The 16,728-nt window shown below is 37.6% G+C and overlaps 1 protein-coding gene across 2 annotated transcripts in view; it reads left to right on the top strand.

Annotated features, from left to right (window-relative positions):
• Positions 1-16,728, top strand: part of tp73 (tumor protein p73) — a 34,184-nt gene that overhangs the window by 12,489 nt on the left and 4,967 nt on the right. For both annotated transcript variants that reach the window (XM_065247739.1, XM_065247740.1), the window contains exons 2-9: positions 6,943-7,129; positions 9,603-9,718; positions 10,592-10,701; positions 11,894-12,036; positions 12,283-12,371; positions 12,473-12,597; positions 14,838-14,989; positions 15,352-15,484. In XM_065247739.1, coding sequence (XP_065103811.1) covers positions 6,943-7,129; positions 9,603-9,718; positions 10,592-10,701; positions 11,894-12,036; positions 12,283-12,371; positions 12,473-12,597; positions 14,838-14,989; positions 15,352-15,484 — 1,055 coding nt within the window. The remainder of the gene's footprint in view (positions 1-6,942; positions 7,130-9,602; positions 9,719-10,591; positions 10,702-11,893; positions 12,037-12,282; positions 12,372-12,472; positions 12,598-14,837; positions 14,990-15,351; positions 15,485-16,728) is intronic.

Below are 16,728 nucleotides of genomic sequence, written 5' to 3'. Positions count from 1 at the left end.
CTATGCTTCTCAATGAATTACGGTGAAATGCCGCTACATCCAAAAGCCAGGGGGCGCTCTCGGGCAGAAACTTAACATGCGAAGAACCAGCGAAGAACCAGACACACGCAGCTCCAGGAAATGTCTTAAGGATATATTTATATTGCTGTTCTTCAAACTTTTTCAGGTATTTTCATGATAATAAAGAATATGTATAAAGATTATGATTGACGAGTGTTGCTTTTTCAAATGCATGTTATAAACGACTCAAACCAACAGTGATTTCAGATTGATAAGGACTTACTGATCAAAAGCCGTAGTACATGAAGAAGCTGTGCATAATATCTGGGTGTGATGGCTACAGCGTCACGCAGGAAATTTTTAAATAACTCGTTTTATTTTCGGACCAGGAATACTCTTAAATCTAAAAAGAAAAAAAACTAAACGAATGGTTTACAAGTTTAATATGCATTTTTAAAGTAGCAAATGCACACATTTATCAGTCACATAGAAATTAATGCACTTGTAATATGAAGTGGACGCGGGTCCGGATCAAGTTCACGTCGGGTCCGGATCCGGACCGGAGTCCGGACTTTGAGAACCCCTGGTATAAAGGTTCTCCGGAGACATCAGGCTGTGAAACCTATTTTAATTCTAATACGAAATTTTTTATTATGAATTATTATTAAGCTGCATGTTTCTGGCACTAACTACATAGTATGATGTCAGAGGGAAAACAAGACATTTTTATTATTTAGTTATTTAGAAAACTATCTCTGCAACGGTAGTGAACTATAGCACAGCACATTTCTTATTTGACATTCAGTTCAACTCATATATGTCTTTGGTGTATTGAATCAGATGTTTCAAATAAAAGAGACAAAGTAAACTATGCAGGGCTGTGGATCCCCAGCATCAGCGTTGAGAAACTGCCACTAATTATAAGAAGGTTTGATGAACCTTAATTTTTCCGCATTATTTAAAAACATTTTTTTATGATTTTCACAAAAGTTTAATACCTTCCAGAAATGTTTTTTGCTTTAATCTTCATTTCTTTCATCTCTCAAATATGGGTAGGTTTCTACAAAAATACAAAGTTTTAAGCAAAAAGCTGAGATAATGACATTCTTGTAAAGGACTTTTGTTAGAGATCACATTCAGAACTATGATCAAAACATACAGAGTTTTTACTGTTTTTGGATCAGTGGATGCTGCAGTGTTTTATAAGTTGGGTAAGAGCGCCACCTAGTGGATAATAGCGTAAATATGGATTGCCATAAAAACTCGTCATTGGCAAGGAACCATTTCTCTTAATTGACGAGATAACTCCTCGATGGCAGGGAAAGGATGCCTGATTTTTGAAAAACACTTTGAAAAAGGGACTCGGGTCGAGTACCAAAACACACAGTAGCCAATCAGCAGTAAGGGGCGTGTCTACTAACCAACATCTTTGCCTGGGTTGTCTATGTGTGGGGCGGGTCTATCAAAAGAAGGTCCAGATTCTATTTGGGTAGGGGTGTGTTTGTTTAGGTGATTTCAAATATCAACGATGGCCTTTTAGGTATCATGCACCCCGCCTTTAAATGGATAGTTCAGCTTAAAATGGAAATTCTATCATTATTTTCTCACCCCCATGTTGAACACAAAAGAAAATATTTTGATAAATGATGATTAGCACACAGTTCACAGGACCTATTGACTTCCATAGCAGGAAAAACAAATATGGTGGAAGTCAATGGGTACCGTAAACTGTGTGCTAAACATTATTTATGAAAATTTCTTCTTTTGTGTTTAACAAAATAAAGAAACGCATAGGTTTAGTACAACATGAGGAAACAATGGGCTAATTTTCATTTTTGGATGAACTATCCTTTTAAAAGTGTAGTTTGCAAAAATAAAAATTAGCCCACTGTTTACTCATCTTAATGTCATCCTACTGTAGGTGTAGACTATATTCTTTTTATATTCTTCAGCCAGACAAATTTAGGGTTAAATTAAATAATATCCTGCCTCAAGCCTTGTAATGGCATTACATAGAGGCCACGTGTTTCAGAAAAAAAATCCATAAAACTCTCGTGAATGAATAAATGTCTTCTGAAGTGAAACAATACATTTATGAGAGAAAACTATTAATCATTACAAACTGATACAGTTTAAAATAATGGTGGCTTATTGATAGATTGATAAGTTGCATTTAAATGTAAACATCATTCACTGTAAAAAATTAAAAGTCGAAAAATTTGACTTTAATTGGTACACTGTCAGAAAAAAAGGTACAAAGTTGTTCCTTTTTCTGTCGCTGGGGTGGTACCCTAAAAGGTACCTTTTTGTACCTTTATGGGTATACAACACATTAAAATGTTGTACCTTATGGGGTCAATATTATACCCTAAGGACCAATTGTGTATCTTAAGGAACAATTTTGTACCAGTTAAATTTTAGGGGTACAAAACAGTTAACTGTACTTTTAAAGGTACAAAATAGATCCTTAAGGAACAGTAATGTACCCCAAAAGGTACAACATTGTATTATGTTTATATACCTGTAAAGGTACAAAACGGTACCTTGGGGTACCACCCCAGCCACAAAAGAAGGTACAGTTTTGTACCTTTTTTCTGACAGTGTAACTGTGCATTCACACCAGCCGCGGAAGAGGCGGCAAGCGCGGATGATTTACATGTTAAGTCAATGCAAACATGCGATTAGGCATCCTGCGGCGGGGTACACAAATCTGAACTTTGGCGGAATTCCGCGCCTCGTTAACCAATCAGGAGCTTGCTGTAGTAGTGACGTGATTACAGGAAGCGAGCGGAGTGGTGTAGTCTCCGCGGAGTCGCAGAAGCCCCTCCCATGACGCGGATTTCCGCGTGAATTTCTCGAATGACTAGAATTTCACGCGCGGCGTTCACGCGCGGATTAAGCGAGTAAACTCAAAATGTTCAAGCGGCAAACTGGACGCGGTTCACGCGTTTTTGCCGGTGTGAACCCACAGTAACACCTAAAAAATGTAAGCTTCCTCAACTTAAAATTGTAACTTATTTTTCACTAGTTGAAAAAAACTACAGTATGTGTTACCAGTTGAAGTAACTTTTTTCACTTTTTACAGTAGACTACTGTAAATTGTGTATAATCTAAAATTGCCAGCTCTACGTCAGTACATAAGATAATCATTTGTTCTCGTGATAAGTCATCATATGTGTTGCGACATAAATCTAATATATCTTTAATGTCACTTAGTTTAGTTTAGTTTAGTTTTATTTAAAATTTGACAAGACAGGAGATTGCAGAGCAAAACCCTGAAATGTGTCAAACATACACATACTCCAAGAAAAATATCTAATATTTTAAATATATAAAAATAATATATATATATATATATATATATATATATATATATATATATATATATATATATATATATATATATATATAAATACTAGAGATACACAGATAAGTCATCTATTCAGCAATCTTAGAGCACGAGGAATAAAGGAAAGTTCATGGCGTTTAGTTTTACTTCTGGGTACATCAAATGTTCTGCGCCGCCGGAGAGAATAAGCAGGAGTAGAAGCCGAAGGCAGGAAGCAGTGCAGCGGTGACATACTATCCTTAAGTGTCTTAGTAAGAGTACGTATTGTGGCATCCTCACGCCTCTCATTTAGTGTTGGGAGAGTTGAAGACGGAATACCTATTATCCGACAACACCGCATTTGAATCCTCTCCAACTCCTCAGAGAGACTTTTAGGAAGTCTCCCATTAGTAACTCTGTTATTGTTAGGTCATCAGTATATTTTACAGGTATCACAGAAGGAGGTAAATATGAATCCAGGCTATTTATGCATAAGACAAAAAGCAATGGGGATAGAAGTCCCCCTTGAGGAACACCAGCTGGAACTGAGAAGGACTTGGACACACAGGAGCCCCACTTGACGCTCTGCTCTCTATTACTCAAATAGCGTTTTACTATGCACCAAAGAGGTCGTCTAACATGCAAATCAGCTAGAGAATGAAGCAGTCGAGAATGTTCAATTGTGTCAAAGGCTCGAGTGAAATCAACAAAAACAGCGTGGATGTCCATTTTGGGGGAGCTGTTAAGTGCATCGTGCCAGTGTTGCAAAATTTGAATCAATGCAGTATCAACTGACCTGTTCCTCATAAAGCCATGTTGTGATGGCTCGATCTTAGTAGCTGTATCCTCTAGAATGGCATCTCTGAGGATTCCTTCAAACACTTTTCCAACACAGCTGAGTAGTGAAATTTGGTGATAATCGGCTGGAAAACTAGGCTTTGCTTTTTTAGGAACAGCTTTGACTATGGCCTCCTTCCATTGTTTTGGAAAAATGTTATGCTGAATGCATGTGTTAAAGATGTCACATAACAACGGTGCCAACTCTTCATGAAAAGTCTTTAGCACCCAAGGAGGAATGCAGTCAGGACCTACAGCCTTAGCTGCATCTACTTTACGAAGTCTGGTCTTGACTTGTCCAATACTCAGAGGAGGTACACTACAGTTTGACAGCTTGCAGGTAACTTCTTCCTCAGACAGAGAGATATGACTCGCATAGTTCCACACGGAAGCAAAATGTCCAGCCAAAGTATCACATTCACGTTGCATGAAGTTTCGGTCCTGAGACACCATGTCACTCTTGTCTCCTTCCATTCCCATTATGCTCTTCAATGACTTAAACCATTGTTTTGGTTTAGAGCATCGCAGTTCTTCCACCTCATGCTGGTAAAATTGTTTATTTGCGTTCTTAATTTGTTTTGCAGTGATTGATTTTAACTTCTTATACAGAGTTTTGTTACCTGAACAAAAAGCACGCTGTCTGTCTTTAATCAGATCTTTAATTTGAACAGTCATCCAAGGCTTGTCTGTGTTTGTAATAGAGATTTTCTTTAAAGGAATTGTTTTATCCAAGATGGACATAAGAGTGGAAGTAAAGGCACCGACCTTAGCCTCAGGATCCATAACTCCATGAATGTAAGAAAAATCAGTAGTGTTCATTTGGAGGCCCAATTCTCTCATTGTCTCTGGGGTGCGTTTTCTGCAGACGATATGTTTAATAGACTTGGTGGGCCAGTTTCCTGCATTAAGCAAGATAGTCTGATGGTCAGACGAACCAACAGGAGGCAAATGCTCAGGTGTATTATACATGGAGGAAATATTGGTGAATATTGAGTCTAATTGGCTAGCCTTTCTTGTTGTTCTGGACACAATTTGTTTCAGGCCATTTCTACTACAGATGGCTTCAGACTTATACTTATTTGTATCACCCAGTATGACAATTGCAGCCTGTTGGTAATTACATTCAATGTATCTGAGACAGCTATCCAAATACTGTGACTTTAGTAAATCCGGTTGAGCCGTTACAGAGGAACGTGGGGGAAAATATAACACAGCAGCAATAATACAGCTTAACTCACGTACAGCTTAACTCACGTTAAATTATGGGCTAATTTTCATTTTTGGGTACCTGATGTTTTAAAGACATCAAAGAATCATTGTTTTTAGCAGCATCTTTCTATTAACTCTTTCTGGTTCCCTTTAATGTCAACATTTATCTACAGTATGATATACTTGGTAGACTCTTATTTAAAGCAACTGCATTGTTGCTCAATTTGTAGTTAGCACCGCAAAGGCCATGGGATCAGTTCCCATGGGTCACACATACTAATAAAAAAATTAAAGTTTAAATGCACTTTGGTTGAAAGCATCTGCCAAATGCATAAATAAATGGTAAAGTGCATTTAAAACTTGAACTAGGAAACAAACCCATGGTGACCTGTCCTGTGCCAGCACCATGCGCTGAGTTGAGCTACAAGAAATCAAACCTCAATGCTCTTTTTTTTTTTAATTATCAAACGCTTTTTGATGATAATGGATATCATTTATATATATATTATGGATATATAGGGTTCAGTGTAAAACAATGGTGAGATATTGTGAATAAGTTTGTTACACGGGCGTGTTGAGACAACTTCTTGTGCTTATCCATCTATACCCAATGATTTATGCGTCTCTATCCAACAGTCCAACAGTATTTGCACATGTGCATGCGTGTAAAAAAGGCATGTTGATGTTTTTTCTTAATCTCTAACATAATCTCTCAGTGTGGGAGAAATTTTTAACCAAAAATAATAAGTTAAATAAACACATGGAGAAACAAACTTACATGCCACATTTACTGTAAATCTACAAATCATACATTTATAAATTCTGTATAAGGCATTAAATAATCTTTAGGCCATAATTGTAACAATTTTTTTATTTTCTATAAAGAAAATGTAATTGTTTTTCTAATTTTCTAATAATCTGTACTATAAATTACTCATTATGTTTCTAAGAAAAAGTTAATTCTTGTGGATCATTTGTAGCCCACTTTTAAGCTATTGTTTAATTTACATTTCATGAGCAATAGTTTATAACAAAACATTTATCGAGTGTAAATCAGTGGCAAAGAGTGTTAATGATATTTATTCAGTTGCTGCACCTGGTGTTTGATCTCTCTTTCATAAAATCTGAATCACATTGATACAAGTCCACACAAAGCAGGCTTGTACATTTGGTGTTTTAGAGGGAATATTTGGGATGTCTTTATGGTTTTAGACAAGCTCTGACTTGTGCTCTGTGTGTGTGTGTGTGTGTGTGTGTGTGTGTGTGTGTGTGTGTGTGTGTGTGTGTGTGTGTGTGTGTGTGTGTGTGTGTGTGTGTGTGTGTGTGTGTGTGTGTGTGTGTGTGTGTGTGTGTGTGTGTGTGTGTGTGTGTGTGTGTGTGTGTGTAATGGAGAAAAGTCTCATCCAATGATGAACTTGTCTTTATATGCCTGTATGACTACATGGATCTGGTTTGATGCTGTCAAAGACTCACATCAGTTCTTTTCTGTTATAGCAATGCTTTCAAATGTTCATATACAATATATCCACCATGAGTCTAAAGGTTTTCTCTCTGTTTTTTTTCTGCAGTACTCGCCATTGCTAAAGAAACTGTACTGTCAGATCGCCAAGACCTGTCCGATTCAGATCAAACTGGCTGCCAACCCTCCCAATGGCAGCGTGATACGAGCCATGCCCATATACAAGAAGGCCGAACATGTCACAGAAGTGGTCAAGCGCTGCCCTAACCATGAACTTGGACGGGAGTTTAATGAAAGTACGTAAAATTCATTCATTTTGAATAATGTGACTTTTTGGTTTAACTGTAATCTTTAAATACAGTACAGTGCTGCTCAGTACTATCTGTTTCTCAAGAAAAAAAATTATTGATCTAAAACAATTGAAAATGGGGTAGAACTACGAATTAAATAAATGTTTATATGTAATGATGGTGGTCACAGTTATCGCCCTCAGGGGTCAACAGAATGCCTGATAAGGCTTTTTATCTGTGGGTTTTTATACAATCCATGATGTCATGTATCAAGATGTCCAGGACATCTGATACAAAAATAAAGCCACAAAATTAAAGATCCAGGGTACTGGGTGTCCTATGTGCACCAAACCCATCTTATGTTTGCTTTTAATTTTGTGAAGATCAACAACATTTAGCTGCACATCAGAGCTATACTTTGGTATTATCTATTGTAATGGATGATTTAGGAAATTTGGCTTTTGTGTCTTCATATTTACTAATGTTAGGCTGGACAGTTTCATGGTTTTAGCAAGCCATTCACATGAAATGCGTATAAATAGCACATAGTGTGAAAAGTCAAGCAAAACATTTGCTAAATTCCAATTTTGTGTGCATATGATATGCCAGTCCTTCCCGTTCACTTAATACTGCTTTTTAAACCTTTATCGCTTGGGTTTGGAGTAGATTTGGGTTAGGAGGTCATTAACTCATTCCCCGCCTGCCAGCATTTTTTATGATTTCACAAAAGTTTCACAAAATGCCTTCCAAAATATATCTCCTATAAATATATAAACATACAAATATATTAAAAAAATTATCTGCTTATATACTCTTAAAGGCGCAAAAGAGGATGTTTTTTGCCGACTGAGAATCCAAAAACGGTTACTGAGTTTTTTAAATAAGCGCATGCGTAAGAACAGCTTCCCTCCTTCACGGCTCATTTCTAGGGAACGCCTTCAAAAACTCGTGCATGAATATTTGAACACGAGTGTTTGTTTACCACCGGCATATGCTTTGTCGCGTCAGTACATTCATTATGTGAAATGATTTGATAATAAACAAATAATAAGACGTTAAAACGTTAGATCAGTCGACGCTTCTCCCATTTCAACTAGCATGTAGCAGGCTGGTCACTGCCTTACAACTACAGTACACAAACAACGTCAATATACTTGAATAACAGTACAACAATAATTATTCCCCAAAGAAAGAATAATCACTGTTACCTGTCGGGAAGAATTTTGCGAACTGCGCGTCTGTATTGACACTTCTCTGTTCCTTCATTGCTCTCCAGCATTGAAATGTTTCTCCATTAACGACTCTGTTTACATTACGTTCTTCTGACAATTTTCTCCTATTTCCAGCGGCTTAAAAAAGTCTTTCTTTTGCGTCCTCCTTTGAGTTTCTTCTCTACCGGGGTGCAAATTCGAGGAGGAAAGCAGGCTCGACAATGAAAACAAACCGAAACTTAAGACGGAGTTTCATGCGCTATGCGCATGCGTCGCATGTGTTTAGTTACTGGAGCGCGCACGTCTCTCACAAGGATCGTAATGGCAGTGATTGACAAGCCAGAGGGCCAATCGCGTATGCGATGACCGCATGAGCAATTGGCAGATGTTTTTAAGGCCTTATCTTGTGCACAGATGACGTATATTAATATTATTACTTTCAGTGCAGCTAATAAATAGTCTTTTATCATTTAGTAAAGACAGTTTCAAGTAATATTGCAAAAATGTATAAAACAAACATCCTCTTTTGCACCTTTAAACATAAAAAAATTTAGCAAAAAGCTGAAATAATTGCATTTTTGTGAAGAAATTTTGTTAGAGATCAGATTCAGAACAATTATCAAAACATAAACAGAGTTTAACATTTTTAAAAAACGTTTTGGCTTCAGTTTTTTCATAAATTGGGAAGTGGTATTGCAGATTAACATAATAATTTATCAGGAACACATTTTATTATGCAAATGTTTTCTCTTAATTAACGAGATAACTCGTCAATGGTGGGGAAAGAGTTAAATATATAGGTTTCTCCATGTTTTCGTCTATTTTGAAACCATGGTCACTTGGAGTTGGGGTTAAAATTGGGGTTTAGGTTAGGATGTCATTTTATGTAACAAAAAGTTGTTCTAACCCCAAACTCAAGCGACAAAAAGATTTGTCGTATTAAGTGAACGGGAAGGACTGATGTATCATATTCATGCCAAATTTTAATTTTGTGTATGTATTGCATGACTTTTCACACTGCGTGCTAATTATATGCAACTCATGAGAATGGGCTGGTGTGAATATAATTCAGAGATTTTTTCACTCACAATAATTTCTGTGGGTGCTAATAATTGTGGCCAATATGCATTATTTCATAGTGAGATTTTCCCCCATTATGTTCCTTGTCATTTTGTACTAATTTGGGTTAACCCTGTTTATTTAAAGCTGTAGATTTAGAAAGCACATAAAATACAAATACAAATGAGAAATATATAATTTTTTTCCAGGTCAAACAGCTCCCGCAAGTCACTTGATACGAGTGGAGGGCAATAATTTGTGTCAGTATGTAGATGACCCTGTGACAGGTCGACAGAGCGTTCTCGTGCCATACGAAGCTCCTCAGGTTAGTTCTGATCTTCTCACACTGCACTGACCTCATTTATTTCATTTCTCACAACTATTTCAAACCAAGCAATGATCATTCATGACAGGATGCTAAACATGTTCTGACTGGATTAAAATATAGCCCAGGGATTATTCTCAGCAAGAATATCTATAGTTATCTTCATCACGTGTTTGACACACTGTTACTTCAGTTCCATTTTAATGTGAAGTTGTTGGCGCCATCTAAAGGCACCTGAAGTTTCAGTGTTGGAGGAATGATGTCTGCAGTATTGTGTTACACCTGATTCACACGTGAATGAATGAAGTGGGTTTTGCAATTCAATTAATACAATTTCATTAATTAAATATACATTTTCGACTGATGACATAAATAACACAATCAATGTCAAATATACAGTAAGTGTTGGGTATTGAATCAATAAGTATTGGGACAGTAAAGACTAAATTGCCTTGCTGCAGAGACAAACACCTGCTGTGAGATGAATATGAGGCAAAAGAATAGAAAGTAACATTTGATTGTTTCAATACATACAAAGTAGGCTATGTGTGTCACCAAATGCAAGACTGCAGGAGCAATGGATCAAACTGATACTACATGGACACATTATCTGCTTTTCATGTGTAAACTAAACAACTAATGCATCAGGACACCGTTCATCATTGAACACTTGTGTTAATATGCTCACATAGATAGAAGAACAGGTGAAAAATAAAATGTGGCATTCTGTACTTTTGTCTCACATTCACCTTCAAACCACAGCAAATAGAGCAATTGTGCTATAATGCTGTTGCAAACTACTTAATCATTGCTCTCTCTCTCTCTCTCTCTCTCTCTCTCACTCTCTCTCTCTCTCTGTGTGTGTTTCTGAAGGTGGGCACCGAGTTCACAACCATTCTGTATAATTTCATGTGCAACAGCAGTTGTGTTGGTGGAATGAATCGTAGGCCTATCCTCATCATAATCACGCTGGAGACACGAGAGTAAGTGAACCTTTATTCTTACGACACATCAAATTTCATTTCAATTCAAAATGTAGGTCAACTGGTGGAGCTTGGTGATGGTCATGGGTATCAGTGGCGGCCGGTGACTTCTCTTCCAAGGGGCGGTATTTAAAACATGTGTTCGTTGCGTCATGTGAACCAATGTGCATCATGTGTCATGTCAAAATGCATGCCTGCTGCACACGCGTCGAAAGAGTTTATGATAAAAGAGACGCTCACATTCACAAAATACTCACTAAACTCTTACACATGAGATTAAGTGAGTATCTGCCAACCACAAGGGTGTATTTCATCATAAACCCATTTAAAACGTCTGCAGCAGGCACTTATTTTGAAATGACACGTGATGCACATATGTTCACGTGACGCGCAGAACACATATTTTGACATGACGAGCCACAAAAATGACGGGATAAATACATGTTTTGACAAGCTTTGCATCTTAAGCAATGGGCGGATCAGCGTGTGTCCACCCCGCTTGTGATCGGGACTAAAGATTGCAACTGTTTCCCATCACACGCCTCTTGCCGGGGCGCGACACCCCTGGCGGTACCCCACAGGCGCCCCTCCCTCAGGGCCAAGGACCCCAAGCCCCTCCCGCACTTGTGGGGAGGCCGGGACACCCGCCCGGGGTCACCACCTCTTTATTTCCCTTTGTGTGACGACTGGGCCCTCTGTCTGAGCGTAAAACCTATGACAACTCTTAGCGGTGATCACTCGCCTCATACGTTGATAAAGAACATAGCTAGCTGCGAGAACTAATGTGAATTGCTGGACACATTGATCATTGACACTTCGAACGCACATTGCAGCCCCGGGTTCCTCGCACGTCCGAGTGTCGCTTTTCCGTCGATCAGCCCCGCACTTCCTTCGCCTCCCTCTAGGGGGTCCCGTATAGAATCCCTGAAGAAATGGATTGTAACAGTAAATATTCAAAATAAAAAGATTTCTTGTTTCAACTTAAAAAAGTAAGCAGAAGTATAACAAGAATTAAATAACTAATGTAACCTTGGTTAAATGTTTTAAGCACAAATATACCATGAATTGTTTACCATGTTTTGATTTCAATAAATGAAATGATTATTAAGTTAAAATAACAGAATTTCATTCAGACTGTAGGATGCTTCAGCAGGTAAACGTCAAAGCTAAACTTTAGCATCTTTCTTCACAGTGGACAGGTCCTGGGTAGGCGTTCATTTGAGGGACGGATCTGTGCGTGTCCTGGCCGAGATCGCAAAGCAGACGAGGATCATTTCAGAGAACAACAGGCTTTAAATGACAGTGTGGCCAAAAACGGAAATGCCTGCAAACGAAGTGAGCAATAAAGAAAACTTTATTATTAAGATTTCAATGTTGGAGTTCAAGTGAAATCTAATTTTTTATTGGAGAATCCTTGTGTTCCTTATGAGAACATTTTCATTAAAGTCTTAAACATTTTTACATCCTAACCACTGAATTACACATTTACTTGACACAGTCTCTTTAAGCCATTTCATGGGTTTCATGGGTGTGTGTGTCTCTTCACATTTACCTTAAGTCTCTGTTTCTGGCTTTCCATAGATTTCAAACAGACCCCAGCCAATATGACGGGACCTCCCATCAACATAAAGAAAAGACGACATGGAGAAGAGGAGATGTATTACATACCGGTGAGTGTAGAAACGTGCACTTTTAATTCGGCGTGTTTGTGACTGGATTTGGTGGGTTTGAGGACTTCTTGCTACATTATTATATATATACTTTTGTGAAGGTGCGTGGCCGGGAAAACTTTGACATCCTGATGAAGATAAAGGACAGTTTGGAACTTGTGGAGTTTGTACCACAGCAGTTAGTGGACTCCTACAGACAACAACAACAACAGCTCTTACAGAGGCAGTAAGTGTTTATATACTTTACCCCAAAAACACATTTAATAAGTATAGAAAAAATAATTATCAATAAAAATAAAATTTCATATCTCTAAAGAATATATTGTATATTTCCCACTTTAAATACATTTTTCAATTTTTATAAACTTTGTGCATCATAATTTAATTATATTTTATTAATTTATTTGCGTCCATGGCAGGAAATTCCTTTTTTTTTCGTGCCTTGAGCACGAATGTGTTTTTTGTGTTACTCGCATGAATTTCTATAAATAGTTTTCATGTCCGTGGCACGACTTTCTTTTTCGTGTCATTTTATTGGTTTCTCATTTTCCCCCCTATTTTCAAAACATTCTAGCTTGGGGTTAGATTTGGGGTTTGGGTTAGGATGTATTTTTATGTATTGGTTTCTACATGTTTTTCTTCTGCTTTTAAAACTATCCTCACCGAGAGTTGGGGTTAAAGTTGGGGTTTGGGTTAGGATGTCTAATGTAACAGAAAGTGATTCTAACCCCAACCCCAAGTGACAATGGTAAGAAAATAGGAAAGAACAATCAGAAAACAATACATAAAATGACACGAAAAATAAATTTGTGTAACGGACACGAAAAAAAGCTGAATTTTGTGACACAGACACAAATTAATTAATCACATTTTTTGTGACTATAACATGACTTTCCGTGAGATCACACTTTCCACCTTTTATGAAACAATTCAACACTTTTTTTAGATTCCTTTAGAACATCTTTATATAGGCTAAATGAACATCCTTCTGATTGGCCAGCTTCATTACATGTGAAATGAGCAATGATGTTCCACCAAGCAGGTCTTGAATAATTTAGGAAGTTATATGTGCTAGTGGTTGTGATGTCATAAGTTACCATGATCATTTCTGAGGTGCCGTTTTTGCAGTTTAGTTTCCATATATGATCTGCGTAGAGACCTTTACGTAAGGGATAATGTACAGGCAGCCAGTTGTTATCACAGAAATAAGCCCCGACAGTGTGACCCATCGGAAAGAAAGGGCTTATTCACGCTAACACCTGGCTGCCTGTACATTATCTCGCTTATTACACGGCTATTTACCTCATGAGTAAGGTTAAGGAACATTAAACATTTATTTGAAATATTTTATTTGCTAATTTTTAACGAATGCGAATTTACTTTCAGAGGACAGGAATACGCTATTTGGTATAATCATTTGTAAATATAATGTCATTACAAGACATATTTGTGAAACATTAAACTGTACCTCTCAAAATGATTTACAGTATCCATGTGACCGTGTGTCAGTTTTGAGCAGTTGTTATCTAGCAATGACAAACCTGCAAATGTCGCAACTGGCCAATCAGAATAAAGCATTCTAACGAGCCGTGTAATAAATTGTGTTATGGGGTACACACCAAATGCGAATTAAAGCAATAAGCCCCAAGAAGCAGTGGGTTACCAGTTACCAGTGCTTCGCGGGGGTTATTGCGTTTATAAAACGGTTACTTCATATGCATAACGTTAGCGGGATTTTATAAAATAAAACACAAATAAGTTGTAATTATATTAGTACAAATATTACTCTTCCGCCAAACAAAGTAGTTCCTCAGAATCAAGTGTGCCTGAAACAGAGCGCAGTTCCCAACCAACACAGATGACGCAGCAAAGACACAACGAAAATATGATTTAAGACTGTGGTGTTTATTTTATAAATCACCAATCATGAGTTTTATCTTTATTGATAAGAGATGACTCAACAATATTTATTGAAATTTATCTGTATATCGCCATAATTGTGCAATTTTATAAAAATTTAAAATATGATTAAAGACTGTGGTGTTTATTTTCATAACTCCTGTAACGCGGTCTGAACCGTGGGTTTACTGGGGTATTTTATCACGGCTTAGAACGCGTTTCAACCAATCAGAATGAAGAACCAGAACTGCCCGTTTTATAATCAGCGTTTTGCGCGAATAGATAACATACAAAGACACGAATGGACGCAAACTCACACAGGTGATGCGAATTGCGGAATTGGGTGGAGCCACTGCCACAAAAAAAGGCCTTATCGCCACAAACGCGTCTTCAACTCAATATTCAAATATTCAACTCAAGCTAAAAATATACACAAACTCCAACAAGTAATCTAAAGCGAGGAACGGTTTTCGTTTGCGCCAAGCGTATTCATTCAATTATCTCTGTGTTTTAAAGAAGAAAGTCATTTGCCATATATTGATTTTATTTGTCTCTTGTCATTCACAGGGGTCATGTTTCATCTCCGTCACACTATGGCTCCATTAATAACATGAATAAGATTCATGGGCCAATCAACAAGCTTCCCTCAGTCAACCAGCTTGTAACACAGCAGCAGACACAGCAGAACGCAGGGCCCTCTGGAGCCATGTCACATATGGGTACGTTTATCCACATATACATCGATCATATGATTTAAAATGTTTGATTTAGTTTGATGCATATGTGTCTGTAAATCTCCATCAAAATGTCTTCAATAACATATTTACAATAAATTCAATTCGTTTCATTATTTATGAATAAATTGTCCTGCAGAAGCATGGTGCTTTAAAGTCTGTTGACACTGAAACATTTATAATGTCCATAAAAATTTTAACCATTTATAAATTATTTTTAATATCTTATCTTAAAAGAAATAATCAAATATGTTTTGATAAATATGTTTTATTTTAAGGAAAATAGATCTACTTGCTGATTTGCTGACCCAACAGTAAAATGAGAGGTCTTCTGTGTGTCCTTACAGGTACGAACATGTTGGGTGGACATCACATGCAGTCTAATGGTGATGTGAATGGAGGTCACCCATCACAGTCTATAGTGTCCACCTCTCACTGTACCCCTCCCCCACCTTACAACCCCGACCCCAGCCTCGTCAGGTACTTCACCCTGCAGTAGCACCTACTGTACCTTTCTCTCGCTCTCTCTCTCTCTCTCTCTCTCTTTCTCTCTCTCTTTTACAAACACACACTCATACTGTACATACAGACTGTACATGATGTATAGCTTGTCTTTTAAATAGCTGTTAATGTGAACTTTTTTAAATATGAAATGTTTTTATTTTAGTGTAAATAAAATTAGGCAAATGATACGTTATCTGTCTGTTATCAGCGTTGGTCTTTTTCTCGATTGAATTATTCAATTGTGCCTCCTTAGTCAGAGTCAGGGAATTGTAAGGATGCTTTGCTAACATGATTTGTATGATAATGAAGAGTTGAAAAGAGGCGTTGGGCGACCTAATCCATATATAAACTCACAAATTGCATTCTAAATGTTCCTCTGCTGGTCAGAGAAGACCTTTCCACTGTAAATGATGTACTTATGTGCATTCTTAAAACTCTTTATTATTCATTTAAAAATTTGTAGATATACTTTCTTTTAACTCTTTCCCTGCCAGCGTTTTTTTTTTTCAAGTTACCAGCCAGCGGTAGCATTTTTATGATTTTCACAAAAGTTGAATGCCTTCCAGAAAAGCTTCTTCTTTAAATATATAAACATACAATATATCAAATGAAAGAACAGACCCAGTGACGCGTTTACCATTTTGGAGGCCCTAAGCAAAGTCCAAGGACCTGGGGCCCCAACATTGCCAAAGGTCTTTCATTTGAATTGCAGAATATTGAGAATATAACAGCTGATCTCTGGGTCTAGCGCTAGCACTTTTAGCATAGCTTAGCACAATCCATTGAATCTGATTATACCATTAGCATCACGCCAAAAAATAAAGAGTTTTGATATTTTTCCTATTTAAAGCTTGACTCTTCTGTAGTTACATTGTGTACTAAGACCGACGGAAAATTAAAAGTTGTGATTTTCTAGGCAGATATGGTTTGGAACTATACTCTCATTCTGGCGTAACTGTGCATTCAGACCGCCACCGGCGAGAGCGTCGAAGTGGCCAGAAGTCATTCATTTTCAATGAGAGCCGGCGACGAGCTCCGGTGAGCAGCGGCGCGTCGCGTCATCATACATCGTGAGCGTTGAGGAGAGTTGAAATCAGCTCAACTTTATGGTAATGAGATATGACGCGGTTCGGCGGCAACCAATCGGAAGGCGGAAATGTTCGGCGGCAACCAATCGGAAGGCGGAAACCTCCGCCTGAGAGGAGTTCAGAGAATGCAGT

Source organism: Paramisgurnus dabryanus, chromosome 11 (assembly GCF_030506205.2).
Source record: "Paramisgurnus dabryanus chromosome 11, PD_genome_1.1, whole genome shotgun sequence".
Taxonomy (NCBI): Eukaryota; Metazoa; Chordata; class Actinopteri; order Cypriniformes; family Cobitidae; genus Paramisgurnus; species Paramisgurnus dabryanus.
Note: the sequence above shows the minus strand (reverse complement) of the source record. Positions and strands in the feature narration are given on the sequence as shown.